Source organism: Bidens hawaiensis, unplaced genomic scaffold (genome assembly GCF_021521415.1).
Source record: "Bidens hawaiensis isolate Kalapana, Puna unplaced genomic scaffold, B.hawaiensis_p1.1 tig00034651_1, whole genome shotgun sequence".
Lineage (NCBI taxonomy): Eukaryota > Viridiplantae > Streptophyta > Magnoliopsida > Asterales > Asteraceae > Bidens > Bidens hawaiensis.
In genome coordinates, this window is record NW_027496005.1 from 850 (window position 1) to 20,005 (window position 19,156).

A 19,156-nucleotide genomic window follows, 5' to 3' on the forward strand; every position below is an offset into this window, starting at 1 on the left:
ATCTTATGATGTTTTCGAGTTCATTTATGAAAAGAAAAGCAAGAAAAAAAAAGTATTCTTTTTTTATCTTCTCTTTTGACATCATCTATTTCTCTTCAATTTTCGTTCCTTTCAAATCTTTACAATTTAAAAGATACAAATCCTCTTATTTTACTCATCATTTTATCTCTCATCCCCTTCTTTTATTTCTTTTAATGAAACTCGAAAACACCTTTTTTTTATTTTTTCCTTATTTTTCCTTCCTTAAATAAAACTCGGAAACACAACATATTTTTTCATCTCTCATTTTCCTTCATTAAATGAAACTCGGGTAGGTTTCTAGTAATCGAACTATTTTGGATCTAAAGATATTGTGTTAATTACTTAGGTGGAACAATAATAGCTAAAAATACGAACCTCAGGATTTATAAAATTTCAAAAGAAAATAAAAGAATTGTATTTTGATTTAAAAGAAGTAAATAAATCACTTTCCTTTCGGGGTAGCAACAAACCAGGGATTAGAAATCTGTTCCTTTTTTCCTTATTTTTGAAATTTGAAGGAACCTTCATATCTTAATTATTTTAGTTTCATATATACATTTGTTCGATCCACATATTCATCAAATATGTTTTCTTTGAAGATGGCCAACAAGAGAGTTGAAGGAACAGCAATTGGAATTGATCTTGGTACAACATATTCTTGTGTGGCTGCATGGTTTGATAAGCACAACCGTGTCGAGATCATTCCTAATAAACAAGGTAACAGAATCACTCCTTCATGTGTTTCTTGGGATGGCATGCAACTTCTTGTTGGTGAGGCTGCAAAAAATCAAATCACCAAAAACCCTAACAACACTGCTTTTGGTAAGTTCCTTCTATAATGTATTTTCAACCTTATTTACCAGGGGAGGCTCGGTGGGTGTGTGAGTCGCACCACTGGCCGGGGCACATAAGTTTCAAGGGCACAAACTTTTTATACATATTACATATATATGTTTTTTAGTGTTAAAAATAAGGTTATTTGCAATGGTTTATGAGATAATTACATGCTCAGAATGGTTTCTACTTATAATACATCGTTCGATAAAAGTTTACATTAGCGAATACCAGTAATTTTTTTTTATTTAGGCTCGGCTGAGGTATTTAAATTCTCGGAGACGGCCCTGTTATTTACATTCTTATGTTTGTATTACATTTACAAGTTTTGTGTTTTTTCTTATTCAAATAATGTGCAGATGTTAAACGTTTAATGGGAACCAGATTCAATGATGGTGTAGTGAAGAAAGACATTGAAACTAGACCTTTTAAGGTAATCGAAGGGCCAGCGGAGAAGCCAATCATTGTATTTGAACACGAGTCCGAAGAAAAGAAGTTTTCACCGGAAGAGATATCGTCAATGATTCTAAGAAACTTGAAAGAGGCTGCCGAAGCGTTCCTTGGAACAACTGTTACGGACGCGGTCATAACAGTTCCTGCGTATTTTAGTGACAAGCAACGCCAGGCGACCATGGATGCCGGTGTGTTGGCAGGCCTTAATGTTTTGCGCTTGATTAATGAGCCAACATCAGCAGCAATCGCCTACTGTCTAGATAAGAGTGCTGATATTGATATTGATATTGATATTGACAGTCCTAATGAGAAGAATGTGTTGGTATTTGATTTGGGTGGAGGAACATTCGACGTGTCGCTTCTTGAGATCACTAAATCCGGTACCATTACTGTTAAAGCGGTGGGTGGTGATACTCGTTTAGGTGGAGAAAATTTTGACCAGTTAATGGTGAATCATTGTGTTGAGGTATTTAAAAAGAAAGAAAAGATTGACGCGAGTGAGAATGCAACGGCAAAAATGAGGTTGAAAATTGCTTGTGAGAAAGCAAAGAGGGATTTGTCGTCGACACCACAAACACCGATTGAAATTGATTGCTTGTGCGAGGGAACTGATTTAACGATGAAATTTAGTAGGGCAAAATTCGAAGAGATAAATGCCGGTTTCTTCAACATGTGCATTAAGCATGTGGAGAATTGTTTGAGAGACGGAAATATGCATAAGCGCGATGTTCATGAAGTGGTGGTTGTTGGTGGGTCGACGAGGATTCCTAAGGTGCAACAAATGCTGACGGAGTTTTTTGATGGGAAGCCACTTTGCAAGAGCATTCATGCAGATGAAGCTGTGGCTTATGGTGCTGCGGTGTTGGCTGCAAACTTAAGCGGACATGGGAACAAAATTGTGCGGGATTTAGTACTATTAGATGTGACCCCTCTTTCTCTTGGCATCAGTGTTAAATTAGAACACGAAATGAGTGTTGTGATACCGAGGAACACGCCCATACCTACCATCAAGGAGCAGGTTTATACCACTCTCTTTGACAACCAAGTATCGGTGAACATTATTGTATATCAGGGTGAGGGAAAATATGTCAAAGAAAATATATTTCTTGCCAAGTTTATTCTTCATGGCGTCCCAGCAGCTCCGAAAGGCGTAGAAAAGGTTAAGGTTCGGTTTAACATGGATAGTAATGGTATTCTTAATGTTTCGGCTGAGGTGATATCCACTGGTAATAAACGAAGTATCACGATAGCTAGGAGTGGAGATTCGTCTAAAGATGACATCAAGAAGATGGTGAAAAGGATGAAGCAATGAAAAGATATTAAGGTGTTTCTATTGCAAGGTTTTCCTATCAGTTAAAACCTAATGATATTTAATGTTTTTTTATTTTCTTTTGTAATTCAGTTTGATGGTTCAGTTGCTCTCTCTGACTCAACCATGGCTAGTGGTCATTCATTAGCTGTTATTGATAATTTAGGTTGCTCACAAGGATTTATGTGAAAAGATCCGATACAATAATGTCTTAACGTACAATAGAGATACGTGAATCCATTTTTTCATGAAATCGATCCATGAATCACATCCATACATCTCGGAATCGTCAATACATATCCAATTAATCATTGGTTCACCGAAAAAACAGTTTTGGATGGTTAATCGATCAATTTTTCACTTTTTTTCACGAAAACCGTTTTTTAGCGTTTAGGTTTTTGGTTGAGCATATTAGGTTTTTGCCTTTAAGCGTCTCGCGTACCTATCTTACGTTAAGGCATTAGCATACAATAATTGCACCCTTATGTCATAAATGCATGATATTAAGTCGTAAGCCAAACATGCAAAACACATAAGGTGATTTTACAACAGTTTTGATTAGAAATTTTATTTTAAGTTCATCAAGGCCGTCGATCCTGTAGTAAGTGTCATGAGTCATATATGGACTTTAATTCATCGGTTGCATATGTGGGAGAATACGGACAGTGTTTTCTCGTTTCCATCTGTTCTAGCTCGAAACCAAATTTGAAACAGAATATCGATCATAATGATACCAACAATCGCCTGTACGTAGACGTGCACAAAAAAAACCGGTTCCGGAACCTAACTGATGGAACCGAACCGGAACCGGTTCCAGTTCCAACCCGGTTGGAACAATACCCGGTTTGGGTATTTTTGTACCCGAAAATCGTACCCGGTTCTCCTATTTGTATGACAGTACCAGTTCCAACCCGGTTCCTACCCGGTTCTTAATTGGAACTGGTTCGGTTCGTACCCGGAAAAACCGGTTCCGACGGGTTTTTTTTGAAGGGTCAAACAAAAGTCAAACTAGCCATTGGAACCGGTTCCAACGGTAATATAGCCGTTGGAACCGGTTTTTTAGACACCAATTAGCCGTTGGAACCGGTTCCAACGGTAATATAGCCGTTGGACGACTCTCCCACTTCCGTTTTTTTAGCTTCCAATCTTCTTTCTCTCGACAATACTTATTCGTATGTTTTCGTAATGTCGAGTTGGACCCTGCTTTAAGAAACTTCGAGCAATATTTGCAACGTGCCAAACATCGGGGCATCTTGTTGTTTCGATCACCATAACAACGTCATCATTGGTTGCCATTTGTTGTCGGTTTAAGGTTAATTGTGGTTTGGAGTGTGTTTTATAGTTTTGGAAGTGGTTTAACAAGTAAACAAACAAACCTTGCTATTCATAGTAAGAAAATAACCTATTTATAGTTAAAAAACTGGTTCCAACGGTCAAAAACGGCTATATAGCCGTTGGAAACCGGTTCCTAACGGCTCTAATTTTTAAATTTCAAAAAAAACCAGTGGAACCGGTTTTTACGTAAAAACCGGTTCCGGTTCATATCCTACCCGGTTCTTAAAAGTTCGCATATCTGGGCATCGGTTCGGGTCGGGAACCGAACCGGTTCTTGATTGGAACCGGTGCCATTTTACAACCCGGTGTAAAAAAAACCGGTTTGGAACCGGTTCGGGTTTTCCATTTGAACCCGATTTGTGCACCTCTACCTGTACGTGTCATTTATAACTAACACCAACATATTTCTAGTAGTGATCAAACTTAACGAACATGCGTGAATCTTTGTGGGTGTCTTGCCCGTGGTGAAGAGCACCTAAAGTCGTCCCATGTAAATGAAACATATATGAATATTGTATTCTTGTTTACTACTCCGTAATAAGCAATATTTTCTTTCCAATTAAATTGAATTAGGACTTAGGAGGTTACATGAAGAAAAAATTCACTAAAAGGTAACCAAGTTTTGTAATTGTTTAATTCAAGTACAATAGAATCTTAAATACATATATATATATATACACACACACACGTACATATAATAGAATAACTCATAGTAGCGAAGCTTGGACTTGGGTATAGGGGGGCTGAAAGTCACGTGCCCTATTGATGTGTAAACTCATATTTATTTTCCTCTTAGTTGTATATTGTTTGGTTTCTTAGTTATCTTGGTTGCTTATCGTGTACTATAATGAAAATCAGTGTACTATTTGTCCAAAGCTCGAAGCCACAACAGAACTAAAGTACTCTTTGCTTAGAACCCGTTATGACCCATAACCTAAACCCAGGGGCGAAGCTTCATTGAGGCCCGGGGTGGCCCCGCCACCCCCCCCCCCCCCTGTTTTTGTGCGCAGTAGTGTAAATTTACCCGTTTTCGGCCGAAAATTTTTATACGTAGTGTAAGTCTAGCCTTTTTCATCCGAAAGTTTGAGGCCCCCCCCCCCTCGTTTGTGAAATGTTGTATACATTTTGAGCTCCCCCCCCCCCCTCGGTGCCTCAGTCCAAGCTTCGCCACTGCCTAAACCCGCCTGACCTATCCAGTTTGTCATGCCTAGTATTGGCTAGTAAACAAGATTCATATATGCTTATTTGCCTCACTTAAGTGTTTTTTATGTTTATCAAAAATTTGTATGCACCAAGTTAATATCGATAAATACCTTCCAGTGTTACAAACATTCGTAACGGAGAGATATTAGAGACATCAATATCTTCCCTTATTCATACATTATATAAAAGCAAACTGGATTCATAAACATTCGAAATGTTCAATCATCTCTGGCCAAAATCCCTTTCCCTGGGGCGACATTCGTATTCGCAATGTTACGCAATTCAGATTCAAGCGTGTCCACGACTCGTAGTGGCGCTTCTATAGTTCCCGTTGAAGGGAGGGTCGAGTTACAGCTCGAGAGTGGTGTAGCAAGAACAATCTTACAAGATGTTAAAAGGGTGCTGAGATTAAGTAGACTCGGACTCAGAATCATGCTAAATGCTCCCATTGCATTTGTTACGGCCGTGCCTCTCACATTTCCGCCACATGATAAATCGACTATAGCATCTGTAAACAACAAAAATATATAGAAATCACAAACAAGCATCACTTTTAAATATATTTTCTTTTATGTTTTTATACACAAAGTTTAGGTTATATATTTCTACTGTAATTAACTAGTGACCTATTCCACAAAAGCAAAAATAAATCAAGTGGCTTTAGGAGTGATTTAAATCATTGTGTAATAATGTAATTTGTTACAAAAGCTTGAGAATTGTTAGAGAAAAATGTAATGTAGCATCATCATCATCATCGTACTCAGTATATCCCACAAATAGCAAAGCTATGGTAGGGAGAAAAAATGTAATGCAAATGATATAATAGTAATGACGATCTTACTTGGGAAGGGAGGTGTTGATAATGTGCCATTAATACGATGCTAGCATTCGCAGTACAAGATACATCTCCAATGACTTCAATCCCACATTAGTAACTTGCGCTTCGCCTTGTGTTGCCACTAAAACAACGACCAAGAGGGTGATTAAGATGACAGATTTAATTGCCATTGATGCAAAAGAGCTAGTGTGTTTACTATCAACGGCTTGATACAATGATAATCGTGAAAATTGCCTATTTATAAGGGAAGTTAAAGCAGATAGTATCTTTCAAATGTTTGAAAACAAGAACAGTAGTATTAATGGTTATCAAAGAAATGACTTATGTGAATCAAACTCTCAATTGAGATTGACTTTTCGTATAGTTCCATGCAAGTTGTCGTATAATTCAACGCCCGTTATGTGTATATGATGAGTTTTCTCTTCTTTTTCATAATTACGCGTGATAATGTTTGTGTTTTGTCAACAAGCGTTTATATGTTAATCATGTGTTTATTTGTTCCTTAATATTTACAGTATTGCACTTGTATGTTATCTTAGTATAAGTAATTAAGTATGATTGGTTTCTTTCATTGTAAAACGTGCCAAGTTCGAACTTGCTCAAACTCAAGCCCGCCTCGTTTAACTTAAAAAAGCTTGAGCTTTAGTTCAGTTTGTTTTAAGCTTTATGTGCTAAAGCCCGAACTCTGCCCCGTAGTTATTTTACAATCTCGAGCTTGGCTCATCTGTTATTCCTCAATGTCTTATTTTAACAAAATATAGTTTTAATTTTTATTATAATTACATATAATATCTATTACATAATTAACATCTCTTAAGTCGTCGTTACAAGCAGTGTTGCAAAATTCCCGACTAGACACCGATTAATTGCTAGTCCCCACTTCACTGATTAATTTCGGGTTAGTCGGCCAATTAATCGGTCAATGGTCAAATCCGGACAAAACCGACAGTTTTTCGGCGGGATTCCAACCAAAAATAACGCTTTTCAGCGAGATTCCAGCAAAAATCAGCGGTTTCCAATGAGATTTCAGGCAGTTTTCGGCCAAAATATGTTTTGTACGTAGAAAACTGAAAATTACATATAAAAATGTATGCGTGTATAGATAAAACTAAAAATTATGCATTAAAATCTGATCTGATTAATCCCGATTAATCGCTAGTCTCCACTCCACCACCCGACTAACGACAAGCGATTTTTACAACACTGGTTACAAGCATATATATGTATCATCGTTTTCGACCATTACAAAGATTCTTTAATGTTCAAAGAAGCAAGCATTCGAAAAAACCACATATCAATAATGCTGCAAACTTCAAACACAAGTTGCAAATCTGACAATTCTATGTTCTAACCACCAAAAACTCAGTTTATAAAATTCAGTTCATCCAAAAGTATATAATATATGCCAAAAAAAATACACGATAAACAACAAAACTTAACAAACGTGAATCACAAAACCCACGTCTGTCATCACCCGAACACCATTATCCAACATAGACCAATCGACTATATATCTCTAATCTGTAATCCCGGAACTTGAACTTTCCAAGTCAACAGAACCCATCCCGGTATCTTCTTCCACTTCGCTATCTTCATCACCACTCACCTCTGCATTTTCCCGCCCAAGTTTAGCCATCTGTTCTGCAAGCAGTTTGTCCTCCCGTTCACTCACCTGCAAACAATTATCATCGACAAACATATTATTAATTGTTTCCATATAATAAACGAGCTAAAATATTTAATGCTTACCGCTCGAGGTGGCTCTTTTACGGTTAGTTTCCCTTTATGACGTTCAATTGTAGCAGAACAAGCGGCAATTGCTTGGGTAAGAACTTTTATCCCTTGTTCCTGTACAAAATCATATGCTTATATCAACTATTTTCTAACAATATCAAATACAGCTAAGATAATAATCTACCTATACTAATAAAAGAAAATAATTTTGGACCCATGGCATTCTGAGGTTAATTCTTAAAATTAAATTCCCTCCAAAATCACTTTTCTTCTATTGATGGAAAAGAAAAAAATCTTGGTTCTAAATATAGTATTGATTATAAATTCAACATACAGTACTAATTGGTCAATCTCCATTGATTGAATTATTAATGTGATAAATTATATTTTAAACATACTTAATATAAAAAAATATTATTATAATAATTATGTGTCATAAATATATTATCTTTAAGATTGAAATGTATATATAAAAGAGTTTATGTTTAAAGAGTACATTAGCAATCAATTTTTTGAGACATCTTCATATTGAAGAAGCTATAATATTTTTTTTTATCTTTTTTACAAATATTTAGTCTTAAAAATCATAGACAAATTTTTCATTTTTTATATTTATTATAAGGCTATTGTGATAGTTGAACAACAATGTGTTTATAAGGAAAATCCGGTGTCTTTTTTGTCTATGGTCGGGTATGGAACGTATAACATTTTTGTGAAAGATTTTATCTTTTACATCGAAATGCTTCATTGTTTTAAAAGTTGCTTTCAGTGGGTTTATATTAATTTATCATTGTTTTAAAACTCATTGTTTTAAATTATTCATTGTAATTTATACATTATATGTTTACCACGGAAAGCAATTTTCTCTCTGTACAATTCCCAACGTTCACATTTATGTACAACTCCTCCGGCAATTTTTTCCGGCAGTATCAGTTGGAAAGTTTCCGACACCAGGTAAGCTTCTATTCCCTTCTTCACCCCCTTGTCTCTACCACAAGCCCACCACAAACCACCCGCACGCCACCGCTCGAAACCGAAGGAGCGAGACAACGAGATTGTAAGATGGCCGGCGAAATTTTTTACGTCCTATTTATAGTTTTTGCGGTACACAGCCTGCCGATTACTCAGACGACCAACTGGAGTGCACTACTAACAGCAGACACATACCGCAAAACCGTGACTCATTTTTGCACTAGATCTTGGGCTGCAACTTCAAGATCCGTTTTTGCATTTGCATTAGATCGGATTGAGATCCAAGTTTCCGGCAAGATTTCATTTTTTTCTGGCGAGGTATAAGAGAGTTTACGGCGAGATCTGTTGACGGCTGACCTCGTCACTCGTTGCTGGTTCTTTGCTGGGTTTTCATAAAACTTGGATTTAAAAAATACTATTACTATATTTGGATTAAAAAACCGGTTTATTTTCTGAACGACATCACTTTATACAAAATACTTGGATTAACAAATAGCATATATTTAATAAGGATATTATTATTAGAAGTATTATTATTGTTACTATTATTATTATTATTATTATTGATTTGGTGTTCTATTGCTTGTGTTTGTGTGATTAGTTGCAACCATAGAGCGTACGAACCATGACTATTACTTGAGACCATGTCCTGAAACGAGGGGTGTAGGAAAGAGTAAAGATAGGGAGCGTATATTGCGTTTGGCTTCTTGGAATGTAGGAACATTAAATGGTAAGTTGCTAGAATTGGTAGATGTGCTTAAAAGACGTAGGGTTCAGATAGCATGCCTCCAAGAGACCAAGTGGAAAGGACATAGAGGGGCTGAGTGTAATGGGTATAAGTTGTGGTACTCGGGGTCTGATGGAGCTAGGAATGGAGTGGGGTTTCTAGTGGCTAAGGAAATACACACTAGTGTGGTGGAGGTGATAAGACATAATGACAGGATTATGGTGTTGAAATTAGTACTAGAAGAGGAAGTAGTGGCAGTAGTCTCCGCCTACGCGCCTCATGTAGGCCTAGGGGATCAGGAAAAGAGAGATTTTGGGATTGCCTAGACGCAGTGATAGGGGGCATACCTAGGGGGGAGAGGATTTGCATAGGAGGTGATTTTAATGGACACATTGGTAAGGCTAACGATGGTTTTCAAGCCGTACATGGGGGTTTCGGTTTTGGTGATAGGAATGAGACCGGAACAGATCTTCTAGAGTTTGCGGTGGCACATGACCTAGGTATTATAAATTCTTATTTTAGGAAACAAGATTCTCATTTAATCACTTTTAGCAGTGGCGGACGCGACACGCAAATTGACTACCTTTTGATGAGGCAAGGAGACCGACGTTGGTGGAGGGACTGCAAAGTCATACCTGGGGAGGCAGTTGTGACTCAACATCGACTACTAGTGACAGATATAGCCTTCAGAAATAAGCTGACTGTTCGAGAGAAGAAAGGTACACCGAGAATTCGATGGGGAAATTTGAAGGACGAAAATCTCCTACTGTTTAAGGATAAACTCATACTGCATACGCGGGCTCGACTAAATGGGGACTCAACTCATATATGGGAAGCTATGGAGACAAAGATCATCCAAGTAGCAAAGGAGACTCTCGGGGTCACAACAGGAAAGACAAGTGGGCATAAGGAGTCTTGGTGGTGGAATGACGCAGTGCAAGACAAGATAAGGGACAAACAAGGATGTTTTAGGGAGCTAATGAGGTGCACGAATGAGGAGGAGCGAGTGGAATTGAGGGACAACTACAAAACGGCCAAGATAGAGGCGAAGAAGGCAGTGGCGGAAGCAAAGAAGGCGGCCTTTAAACGGATGTATGAAAGTCTAGAAACAAAAGAGGGGGAACATGCTATGTTTAAGATTGCCAAAGCCAGGGAGCGTAGAAGGCAAGATCTAGGACCGGTGAAGTTCATAAAGGATACAGATGGGCATGTTCGGGTCAAGGAGCAGGACATCAAGCTAAGATGGCAAACCTACTTCCACAATCTTTTTAACAATGGGAGAGCTTACCAAGAAGAACATGACAACACAAACTTTCAACGACAACAATCGAATAACTGCTACTGCCGACAGATCACACGTGAAGAGGTGAAGGATGCACTTAGGAGGATGGGAAGGTCTAAGGCGGTTGGCCCAGACAACATACCCATCGAGGTGTGGAAGTGTCTGGGGGAGGAAGGAGTCATGTGGTTAACTTCTCTGTTCAATAGTATTCTCAAATCAGGTAAGATGCCAGACCAGTGGAGGAGCAGCGTTGTAGTTCCTATCTATAAGAACAAAGGAGACGCCCAATATTGTGGTAACTACCGAGGAATCAAACTACTAAGTCATACTATGAAGCTATGGGAAAGAGTGATTGAGGTTAGACTTAGACGAGAAACTCAGGTTACGGTCAACCAATTTGGCTTCATGCCGGGGCGTTCCACCACAGAGGCAATACACCTTATAAGAAGATTAATGGAAAAGTATAGGGAGAAGAAGCGTGATCTACATATGGTGTTTATTGACCTAGAAAAGGCCTACGACAGTGTGCCACGACAGGTGCTCTGGGAGTGCTTGGAGGGTAGAAGAGTGCCCAGGAAATACATAGAGATAATTATGGATATGTATACCAGGAGTGAAACAAGTGTCCGTGCGCCAGTGGGGGATACTGATTTCTTTCCTGTAGAGGTAGGTCTTCACCAGGGGTCAGCGTTGAGCCCGTTTCTTTTTGCAGTAGTCTTGGATGAGTTGTCAAAGTCGATTCAGGGGGCTCTCCCGTGGTGCATGATGTTCGCAGACGATATTGTGTTACTTGCTGAGAAAAAACAAGATCTAAACATGAGGCTTGAGGAGTGGCGAACAACCTTAGAGACAAAAGGTTTAAAGATTAGCCGATCTAAGACGGAGTACCTCCACTGTGATTTTGGTGGGATAAACGACAATGAAGACGCACAGATCACAATTGAAGGGCAGGTGGTCCCGCAGGTAACGAAGTTCAAGTATTTAGGATCATTTGTACAGAGCGATGGGGAATTAGACAGTGATGTGACCCACCGAGTTCAGGTAGGATGGTGTAAATGGAAAGCAGCCACAGGTATATTGTGCGACAAGAGTTTCCCGACTAAACTAAAGGGAAAATTCTATAGGGTGGCAGTTAGACCTGCAATGCTATATGGAACAGATTGTTGGGCCATCAAGAAGGCACAAGTGCGGAAGATGGAGGTAGCAGAAATGAGAATGCTACGTTGGATGTGTGGGCACACAAGACTAGACCGAATAAGAAACGTTGTGTTTCGCGAGAGATTAGGGGTGGCGAACATAGCAGACAAGATAAGAGAGTGGAGATTGAGATGGTTTGGACATGTAAAGAGAAGACAGACGACGAATCCTGTTAGATCCGTAGAAAACATTACTATAGAGGGGAGGAGGGGTAGAGGACGACCGAAATTGACTTGGGATGAGAGGATTAGGCATGATTTGATAGACCTAAACCTCTCCGAGGACATGGTTGAGGATAGGAATTCGTGGAGAAGTAGAATTAAAGTTAAGGATTTTTAGAGAATTGAATACCTTAGGGCTTAGACTTAACTTATTTAGGTCACATACCATAATGGTATTTCCCTTACATATATTATTATTATTATTATTATTATTATTATACTGTGATCTTATTATTAATATTATTATAATTAGTAGTAGTTTTTATATAACTGTTAAACTTTGATTTCCTTTATTTTGCTTCATACACATGTACTTAGAGCCGAGGGTCTCTCGGGAAGCCACCTCTTTATTCCTTTGGATAGAGGTACGGTGTGCCTACATCCCACCCTCCCCAGACCCTACTTACAGCTTTGCTGTCGGTGGGATTTTACTGGGCATGATATGATATGATATGATTGTAATTTATACATTAATTTATCCCGTGTAATACACGGGTTTCTAAAGCTAGTAATAATAATATAGTTTATAAAATTAGAATTAGGCGCTAACCATAGAATCACTTGAAGATCCTCAAGGATTTGGAGGACGTAAAAACAATGCTAAATTAACTTTATAAGTTAATTACCAGTTCGGTCCTTGTGGTTTGACATGTTTAACTCTTTAGTCTAAAACAAAATCTTTTGGGCCCGAGATTTAATTTTTATAACCCTTTCAGTCCCTGTTGCTGAACCCGTCCTTTTTTTCTAGTAAATCTGATCGTGTGCCCCTCCATTGAGCAGGGGCATTTTAGTCTTTTTCCTCACCCCTCGAGTAAAAACATGGTCAAGGGAGTTGAAGGGTTAGAGAAATCAATCGGGGGGTAAAAATGGATCAAGAACTTTGTTTGTACTCAACGGGTAGGAAAAAAGACTAAAAAGCCCCTCATTTGAGGGGCACGGATTCAACAGAAAAAGGGACAGCATTAGCAACAGGGACCGAAAAGGTTACAGAACTTAAACCTCAGAGCATGATATGTCAAAAGATTCACTTTTGGACTGAAAGGGTTAAACAGACCAAACCAGAGACTAAAAGCGTAATTTACTCTAAACTTATTGATGCATGTGAAGAACGAAACAAATGTAATAATAAATGATGTGAATGTTATTTTGTGGAATTAATGAATTACCTTGTCTAGAGTTTGAGTGTTGAGAACATAAGCTGGCGGGGCAACCAATTTAATTTTCACGGGACAGTCTTTAGTGCCAGCTGCTTCAGCTTTTCTCATAGCATCCTGTTAAGTTATTAAAAAATGAACATTTTTAGTAAATATAAAGTTCAAAAATGGAATAATAAAAATAAAAAAAATAAAAAAGGAAAAACCTTAATATGGAGGACGCCATCATAACTAAAGCATTTCATCTCAACATCAGCACGGATTTTTAACGGCTGAGGTGTCATTCGTCTTCTGATGTTTCTAACCAAAGCCTCTTTCACTTCCTCTGAAATGGCGGGGACCACCTTAGTGACCTGCACAACGAGAAACGTTAGATGATACTTATTGTTAACTTAATGGTCGAGAAGTAAATAAGTAAAAAAATAAAAAAACTTGCGTGATTAACTACCTCCTTCCCGTCTGGACCGATTTCTTTAACCTCGCGAGTGAGTGGCTTAAGCACAGAATCAGGGTCATTAACGATTGCTTTAAAAGCCTGCAAACAGCAACAAGGAATATGGTTGTGTTATAGATAATTGTAGGAAAATAAGATTAAAAATTCACAAGTGAAGAAGATCTAACCTCAAATGCATGACCGTATTTTCGGTACAAAGGCCAGCCAACATGGATGTACAAATCCTGCCATAGATAAAATGTATTTCATGAGTTGAAACTTAAGATTACGTGGCATGAACGGCAGTTATGAATAAACATATGTACATAATCTAAACTCAAGTACGTCAAACGCATAAAGCGAAATAAATACCAAAAGATCACCCCTTGAAGAAAAACAAGAACTGTGTGTCGACACACAGCGTGTGACCAAACAAGTGAACATCATTTGCAATGGTTTCCCACATTTACAGGCATTAAGGTCTTATTTACAAATGGAACTTTGTAGGACAAAACTACGCTTGCGTTGGATTATTAAAACAAGATTATTACGGGATCAAAAATATCAAACGTAAACCACGGGATGTAAAACCTTATTTGGTAACTTACCACATGTGAGATACGTATCTCCCATCATTAATCCAACAACCACAACAACAAAAACACGAATGGCATATTAGCAGCAATTTAATACACCCTAAAAAATAAAACTTTACCTATTGTCACTCTCCCGCCCTCACAAACATCAAGAGCTACCTACAATTATTACAATATCTTATAAAACGCTTACTCCTACGATCCAGAAAGCAAGCATGCAGTATTAACGTCTCAAAACCAGACAGATCTTTCATTGTGAAATGAACCAAATCAATGATTCAGCATAACAAGTCTTATAGCTTGGACACTGAATAATTTGCAGCAATACATACAGGTTTTAGTAATTACCAAAAAAAACGGGAAAAAAAATATAACAGTAAATAGATAAAAATAATTTAAAAAAAAAACCTAAATTAAACCCTGATTACTGCAATAGTAAGTCTATTTTAACTCTCTCCGGCCCTCACAAAAATCAAAAGCTGCCTACAATTATTACCATATTTAAAAGTGCTTACTCCGACGATGCCGGAAGCAAGCGTGCAGTCTCGATGTCTCAGAACCATGCTCACTAATTAATGTTTATAGCATCTATACAGTAATACAGATCCTATATTGTGAAATGCGCCAAATGTGATTATATCATCAATGAGATTTTAGCAGTTACCAAAAAAAAACACTAAATTAAGCCCTAATTCATTACTCTCTGAAACATTTACTTAAATTCATCATTCATAATATCCAACTTACCTCAAAATCAACATTCATAGGCTCGACAATATTCACGAGTCTGAAATAAAACATTGTTTGTGTTCGTGAACCGTTCACAAACAACTTCATTTCCTTAATAAACAAACACGAACAAAAATTTCGTCCGGCCGATAAAAGCTTAACAGATGAACATGAACAACGCCTATGCAGTCAATATCGGTTACCGAAATTCAGCATAACAAGTCTTATATAACTACATTGAACAAACCCTAAATTAACCCTTAATTGTTTCTACAACAGCTCATAATTCATAACATCCAATTTCCTACAAATTGCTTAAATTCTTCGGTTTGGTTTTTTCGGTTTAGGATCGTTTTTTACGGTTTCTTGCACATAAATTCTTATAAATTGCTTAAAATAAAAAAAATAAAAAACAAAAATCTAGATATTCGGTTCGATTCGGTTTTTACGATTTTTATTTCATGCAAAACCAAACCCGAACCGCTACTTCTGTTTTCACAAAAACATAAAACCAAACCGTCGTTGTTGTTTCGGTTCGGATTTTCGGTTTGGATTCTTCAGTTTTTTAGGTTCAGGATCGTTTTTTCGATTTCTTGCACCTAAATTCTTATAAAATGCTTAAAATAAAAAACAAAAAACTAGAAATTAGGTTCAGTTCATTTTTTCGGCTTTCATTACTTTCAAAACCAAACCCGAACCGCTACTTCGTTTTTACAAACACATAAAACCAAACCATCGGTTTTTGTTTCGGTTCGGTTTTTTTGGTTTCAGAACGGTTTTTTTGGTTTCTTGCATACCCCTACACCTACAATCAGATTCAGGTATTATCAATTCCAAAAACCTATAAATTTAAAAACTTTACATATATTAATATATATAAACTAACCCTAAGTGTTCCTACAACTTCTCACAATCAGGTATTATCAATTCCAATAAACTTAAAAACATTACATAAACTAATAAATACAAACTAACCCTAAGTATTCCTACAAATTGCTTAAATTTTTCAGTTTGGATTTTTCTGTTTAGGATCGATTTTTCGATTTCTTGCACATAAATTCTTATAAATTGCTTAAAACAAAAATCTAGAAATTCGGTTCGGTTCATTTTTTCGGTTTTCATCACTTGCAAAACCAAACCCGAACAACTACTTCGGTTCTTACAAAAAACATAAAATCAAACCGTCGGTTTTTGTTTCAGTTCGGTTTTTTCGGTTTTTCGTTTTCGTGCATACTCCTACACCTGCAATCAGGTATTATTCAAATAAGCTAAAAAACCATCTTCAAATATGCTTATTCAAATTAGCTTATATAAGCTTATAAGCCTAAGCTAAAAAAGCTAAACCAAACACCAAATTAAGCTTATTTTATAAAAAAAGCTATAAGCTTTGCTAAAAAGCTAGGCCAAACACCCCCTATAAATTTAAAAACTTTACATAAACTAATAAACATAAACTAACCCTAAATCATAAAAACATCCTCCAAATTACCTCAAGATCAACATTCATAGTCTCGGCCACATGCCGCATAATCGAGTGCACAAGCTTACTCTTACTATACCTCTCTTCACAAATCTGCACATCCTGTTCCGACAACCTCTTCTTACTCAAATCAATATACCCTTTTTCCGCATTTACCCTCAGCACCATCGCCGGTTCGACCCGGCCCACTTTAATCAAGCTCCCCACGCTCCGAATACGCCGTCGGGACAGATCGGATAACAGGATCATACCCTCTATGTTGTTGTATTCCAGCAGTGACACGTGGGTTGCCACGTCGCCGATTTCTTTTACCTGTATCATCACCGGCGTGTCCACTTCCGGGTACCGGGATTCGTACATCCGGCAGTCGGAGCTTGGGACTGATGACGTGGACATCGGTGGGGTAGTAATAATAATATTATTATTATTGTTATAAGGATTGAAGGGTTTTAGGTTTTGGGAGTGAAAGTGAATGCTATGGATGAATGAATGTAGATGGAGATTGGTCTTGTAGTGGGAAATGAGTTAAGGAATAATGACGTTATGGTTTTTATGTTTTTTTAGTTAGCTTACACGTAGGAATGAATGGGCTACAAAATGAGGCGTTTTGTGTCATGTGATGCTCAGCCAGTAAAGGATGGGTTTTTGTTTATGTGGTGTAATAGTGTTGTAATCTAATATAGGGGTGGGTTATAATAAAAATAAATAGTTTTCTAGGAAGAGTAATAATAAATTTAAGCCCTTGGATCTATGATCTAGTGGTTGAGATTGATAGTTTTTAAACTACTAAATAGTTTCTTAGGATCATGTATTTAGGCTAAATAGTTTCCTAACTCTAAATTTTATGTTATTCTTACTCTTCCTACAAAACTATGTATTTTTATTTTAACCCTTTTCATCTAATATATATATATATATATATATATATATATATATACACCACACACATAATAATAAAATAATAATATTTCCAACAAACATGCGGCAAGAAAAAGAAGTTGCCCGCCCATAATTCGCCACATTTTTCGCCCCCGAGAGCGGTGTTCTCGCCCCTAGTCGCCCAATTTTTGCCCATATTTATAACCCACTACACACGACCTTAAAAGATGGTGAAGTGTTAAAAGAAACACTTATATTTTACTTAAGTGAAAATTCCTAAAGTCACCATTTAGAGAAAATCAAAATAACCTAATTTTTTTTAAAATCCGGAAATAGTTCTTTAAATCTCGTCTGGGACGTCACATTGGGAATTGATCCGACGAGATTTAAAATGATTTGAATCTCGTCGGCTCCGCCCAAATTTGAAGTAGTTTCGTCTTTCCCGATCAAATTCTAAGAAATACCGTCTTCTTCGTCCTTTTTTTTTGAAAAAAAAAATTGTTATTTTCTTTAACACTATCTTTCTCTCTCTTCTCACATCTTTCTTCCCTTTTCTCTCCATCATCTTCATCGTCTTCCTTCAACAAAACCTCCAACCATGTAAACCGGTTTGGACTCGGGTGACGTTTGAACCAATTCCGGCAAGCACAAATCAAAGCCCGAGAAATTCGTCCACTGGCTTCAATTTGTGCTCATCGAAAACGGTTCAAATGTAACCGGATAATGATCCGGTTTACATGGTTGGAGGTTTATTTTTAAGGAAGATGGTGAAGATGATTGATCGAGAGAAAATGGGAAGAGAGAGATGTTAAAAAAATGGATGAAACAGACAAGATTTTCTAAAATTTGACGTGGAAAGACAAGATTACTTAATTTTGAACGAATCCGACGAGATTCAAATCATTTTGAATCTCGTCGGATCAATTCCCAACGTGGCGCCCCATACGAGATTTGAAGGGCTCTTTCCGGATTTTATGAAAAAAAATGAGTTATTTTGGTTTTCTCTCTCTTAAAATGGGTCACTTTGGGAATTTTCCTTTTATTTAATCCAAGTTTGATGGGAGACTAGATGAATAGTTGACTTTCGTTAGTCGGATTCTTGAATTTAACAGGTTTTATCTCACTGCATTATCGTGTCTTCGGGCGAGTGTTCACGGGCGTTGGCCTCATGTGAGGGTTTTTTCGAGATCAAAAGACAAGTGTATCCCGATGTGATTAATTTAGCGAGTAGCCCATTTGAAGAACTCGTTGGTCGTTCGACAAAACACTTGTGAAACGGATTCGATCTGTATCGGTTAAGCTTGTTAGAGCATTCACATTCGTCCTCTATATTCAAATCCAAAAATACATTAAGAAACACTACATTTTTTCTATCTAATTTTCAACTAAATAATATTATTTTATATTTTTATCATTATTTTTTGTTTCTCATTCACTCACAAGTCACAACCATTTTCAAAAATATTAAAAATTATAGGGATAAACAATAACTTTTCAACCATTTAAAATTATATTCTTTTCAATTTTTAACAAAAACGTTGTTTTTCATGTTTTTTAAAAAATGATTTTTTTTCTATATATGTTTTAATCTTTCTAGAGAGCGTTTTTTTAATTAAGATATAGTTTACATTCTTTTATAAAAAAACATATTATTTTTATAAATAAAGAGGTTAAATAACGTACAACTTGATAAAAAAATTGGCTCTTTTCTCAGGTAATATTAATCTCATGTATCCAAACCTAACAAAAAAATCAAAAT

General features: G+C 37.0%; 2 protein-coding genes across 3 annotated transcripts; one reads left to right on the plus strand and one right to left on the minus strand.

The window, feature by feature from the left end:
- The first annotated feature begins 590 nt into the window (after nt 1-590).
- On the plus strand, nt 591-2,690 carry LOC143586432 (heat shock cognate 70 kDa protein-like). 2 transcript variants are annotated; one of them, XM_077067983.1, is made up of 2 exons: nt 591-843; nt 1,240-2,690. In XM_077067983.1, the coding sequence occupies exon 2, from the start codon at nt 1,376-1,378 to the stop codon at nt 2,618-2,620; it is 1,245 nt and encodes a 414-aa protein (XP_076924098.1). In that variant the 5' UTR covers nt 591-843; nt 1,240-1,375; the 3' UTR covers nt 2,621-2,690. The 2 variants fall into 2 exon arrangements, with proteins under 2 accessions (XP_076924098.1, XP_076924097.1); XM_077067982.1 differs by lacking the exon at nt 591-843 and having other exon boundaries at nt 1,178-2,690.
- A 4,587-nt stretch (nt 2,691-7,277) lies between these two features.
- Nucleotides 7,278-17,061, minus strand: LOC143586427 (eukaryotic translation initiation factor 2 subunit alpha homolog). Its single transcript, XM_077067977.1, has 7 exons — nt 16,528-17,061; nt 13,902-13,958; nt 13,729-13,815; nt 13,487-13,633; nt 13,293-13,397; nt 7,743-7,841; nt 7,278-7,665 (listed from the first exon to the last, which is right to left on the minus strand). Exons 1-7 carry the CDS (start codon nt 16,912-16,914, stop codon nt 7,510-7,512), a joined length of 1,038 nt encoding a protein of 345 aa, XP_076924092.1. The 5' UTR covers nt 16,915-17,061; the 3' UTR covers nt 7,278-7,509.
- Nucleotides 17,062-19,156: the final 2,095 nt, after the last annotated feature.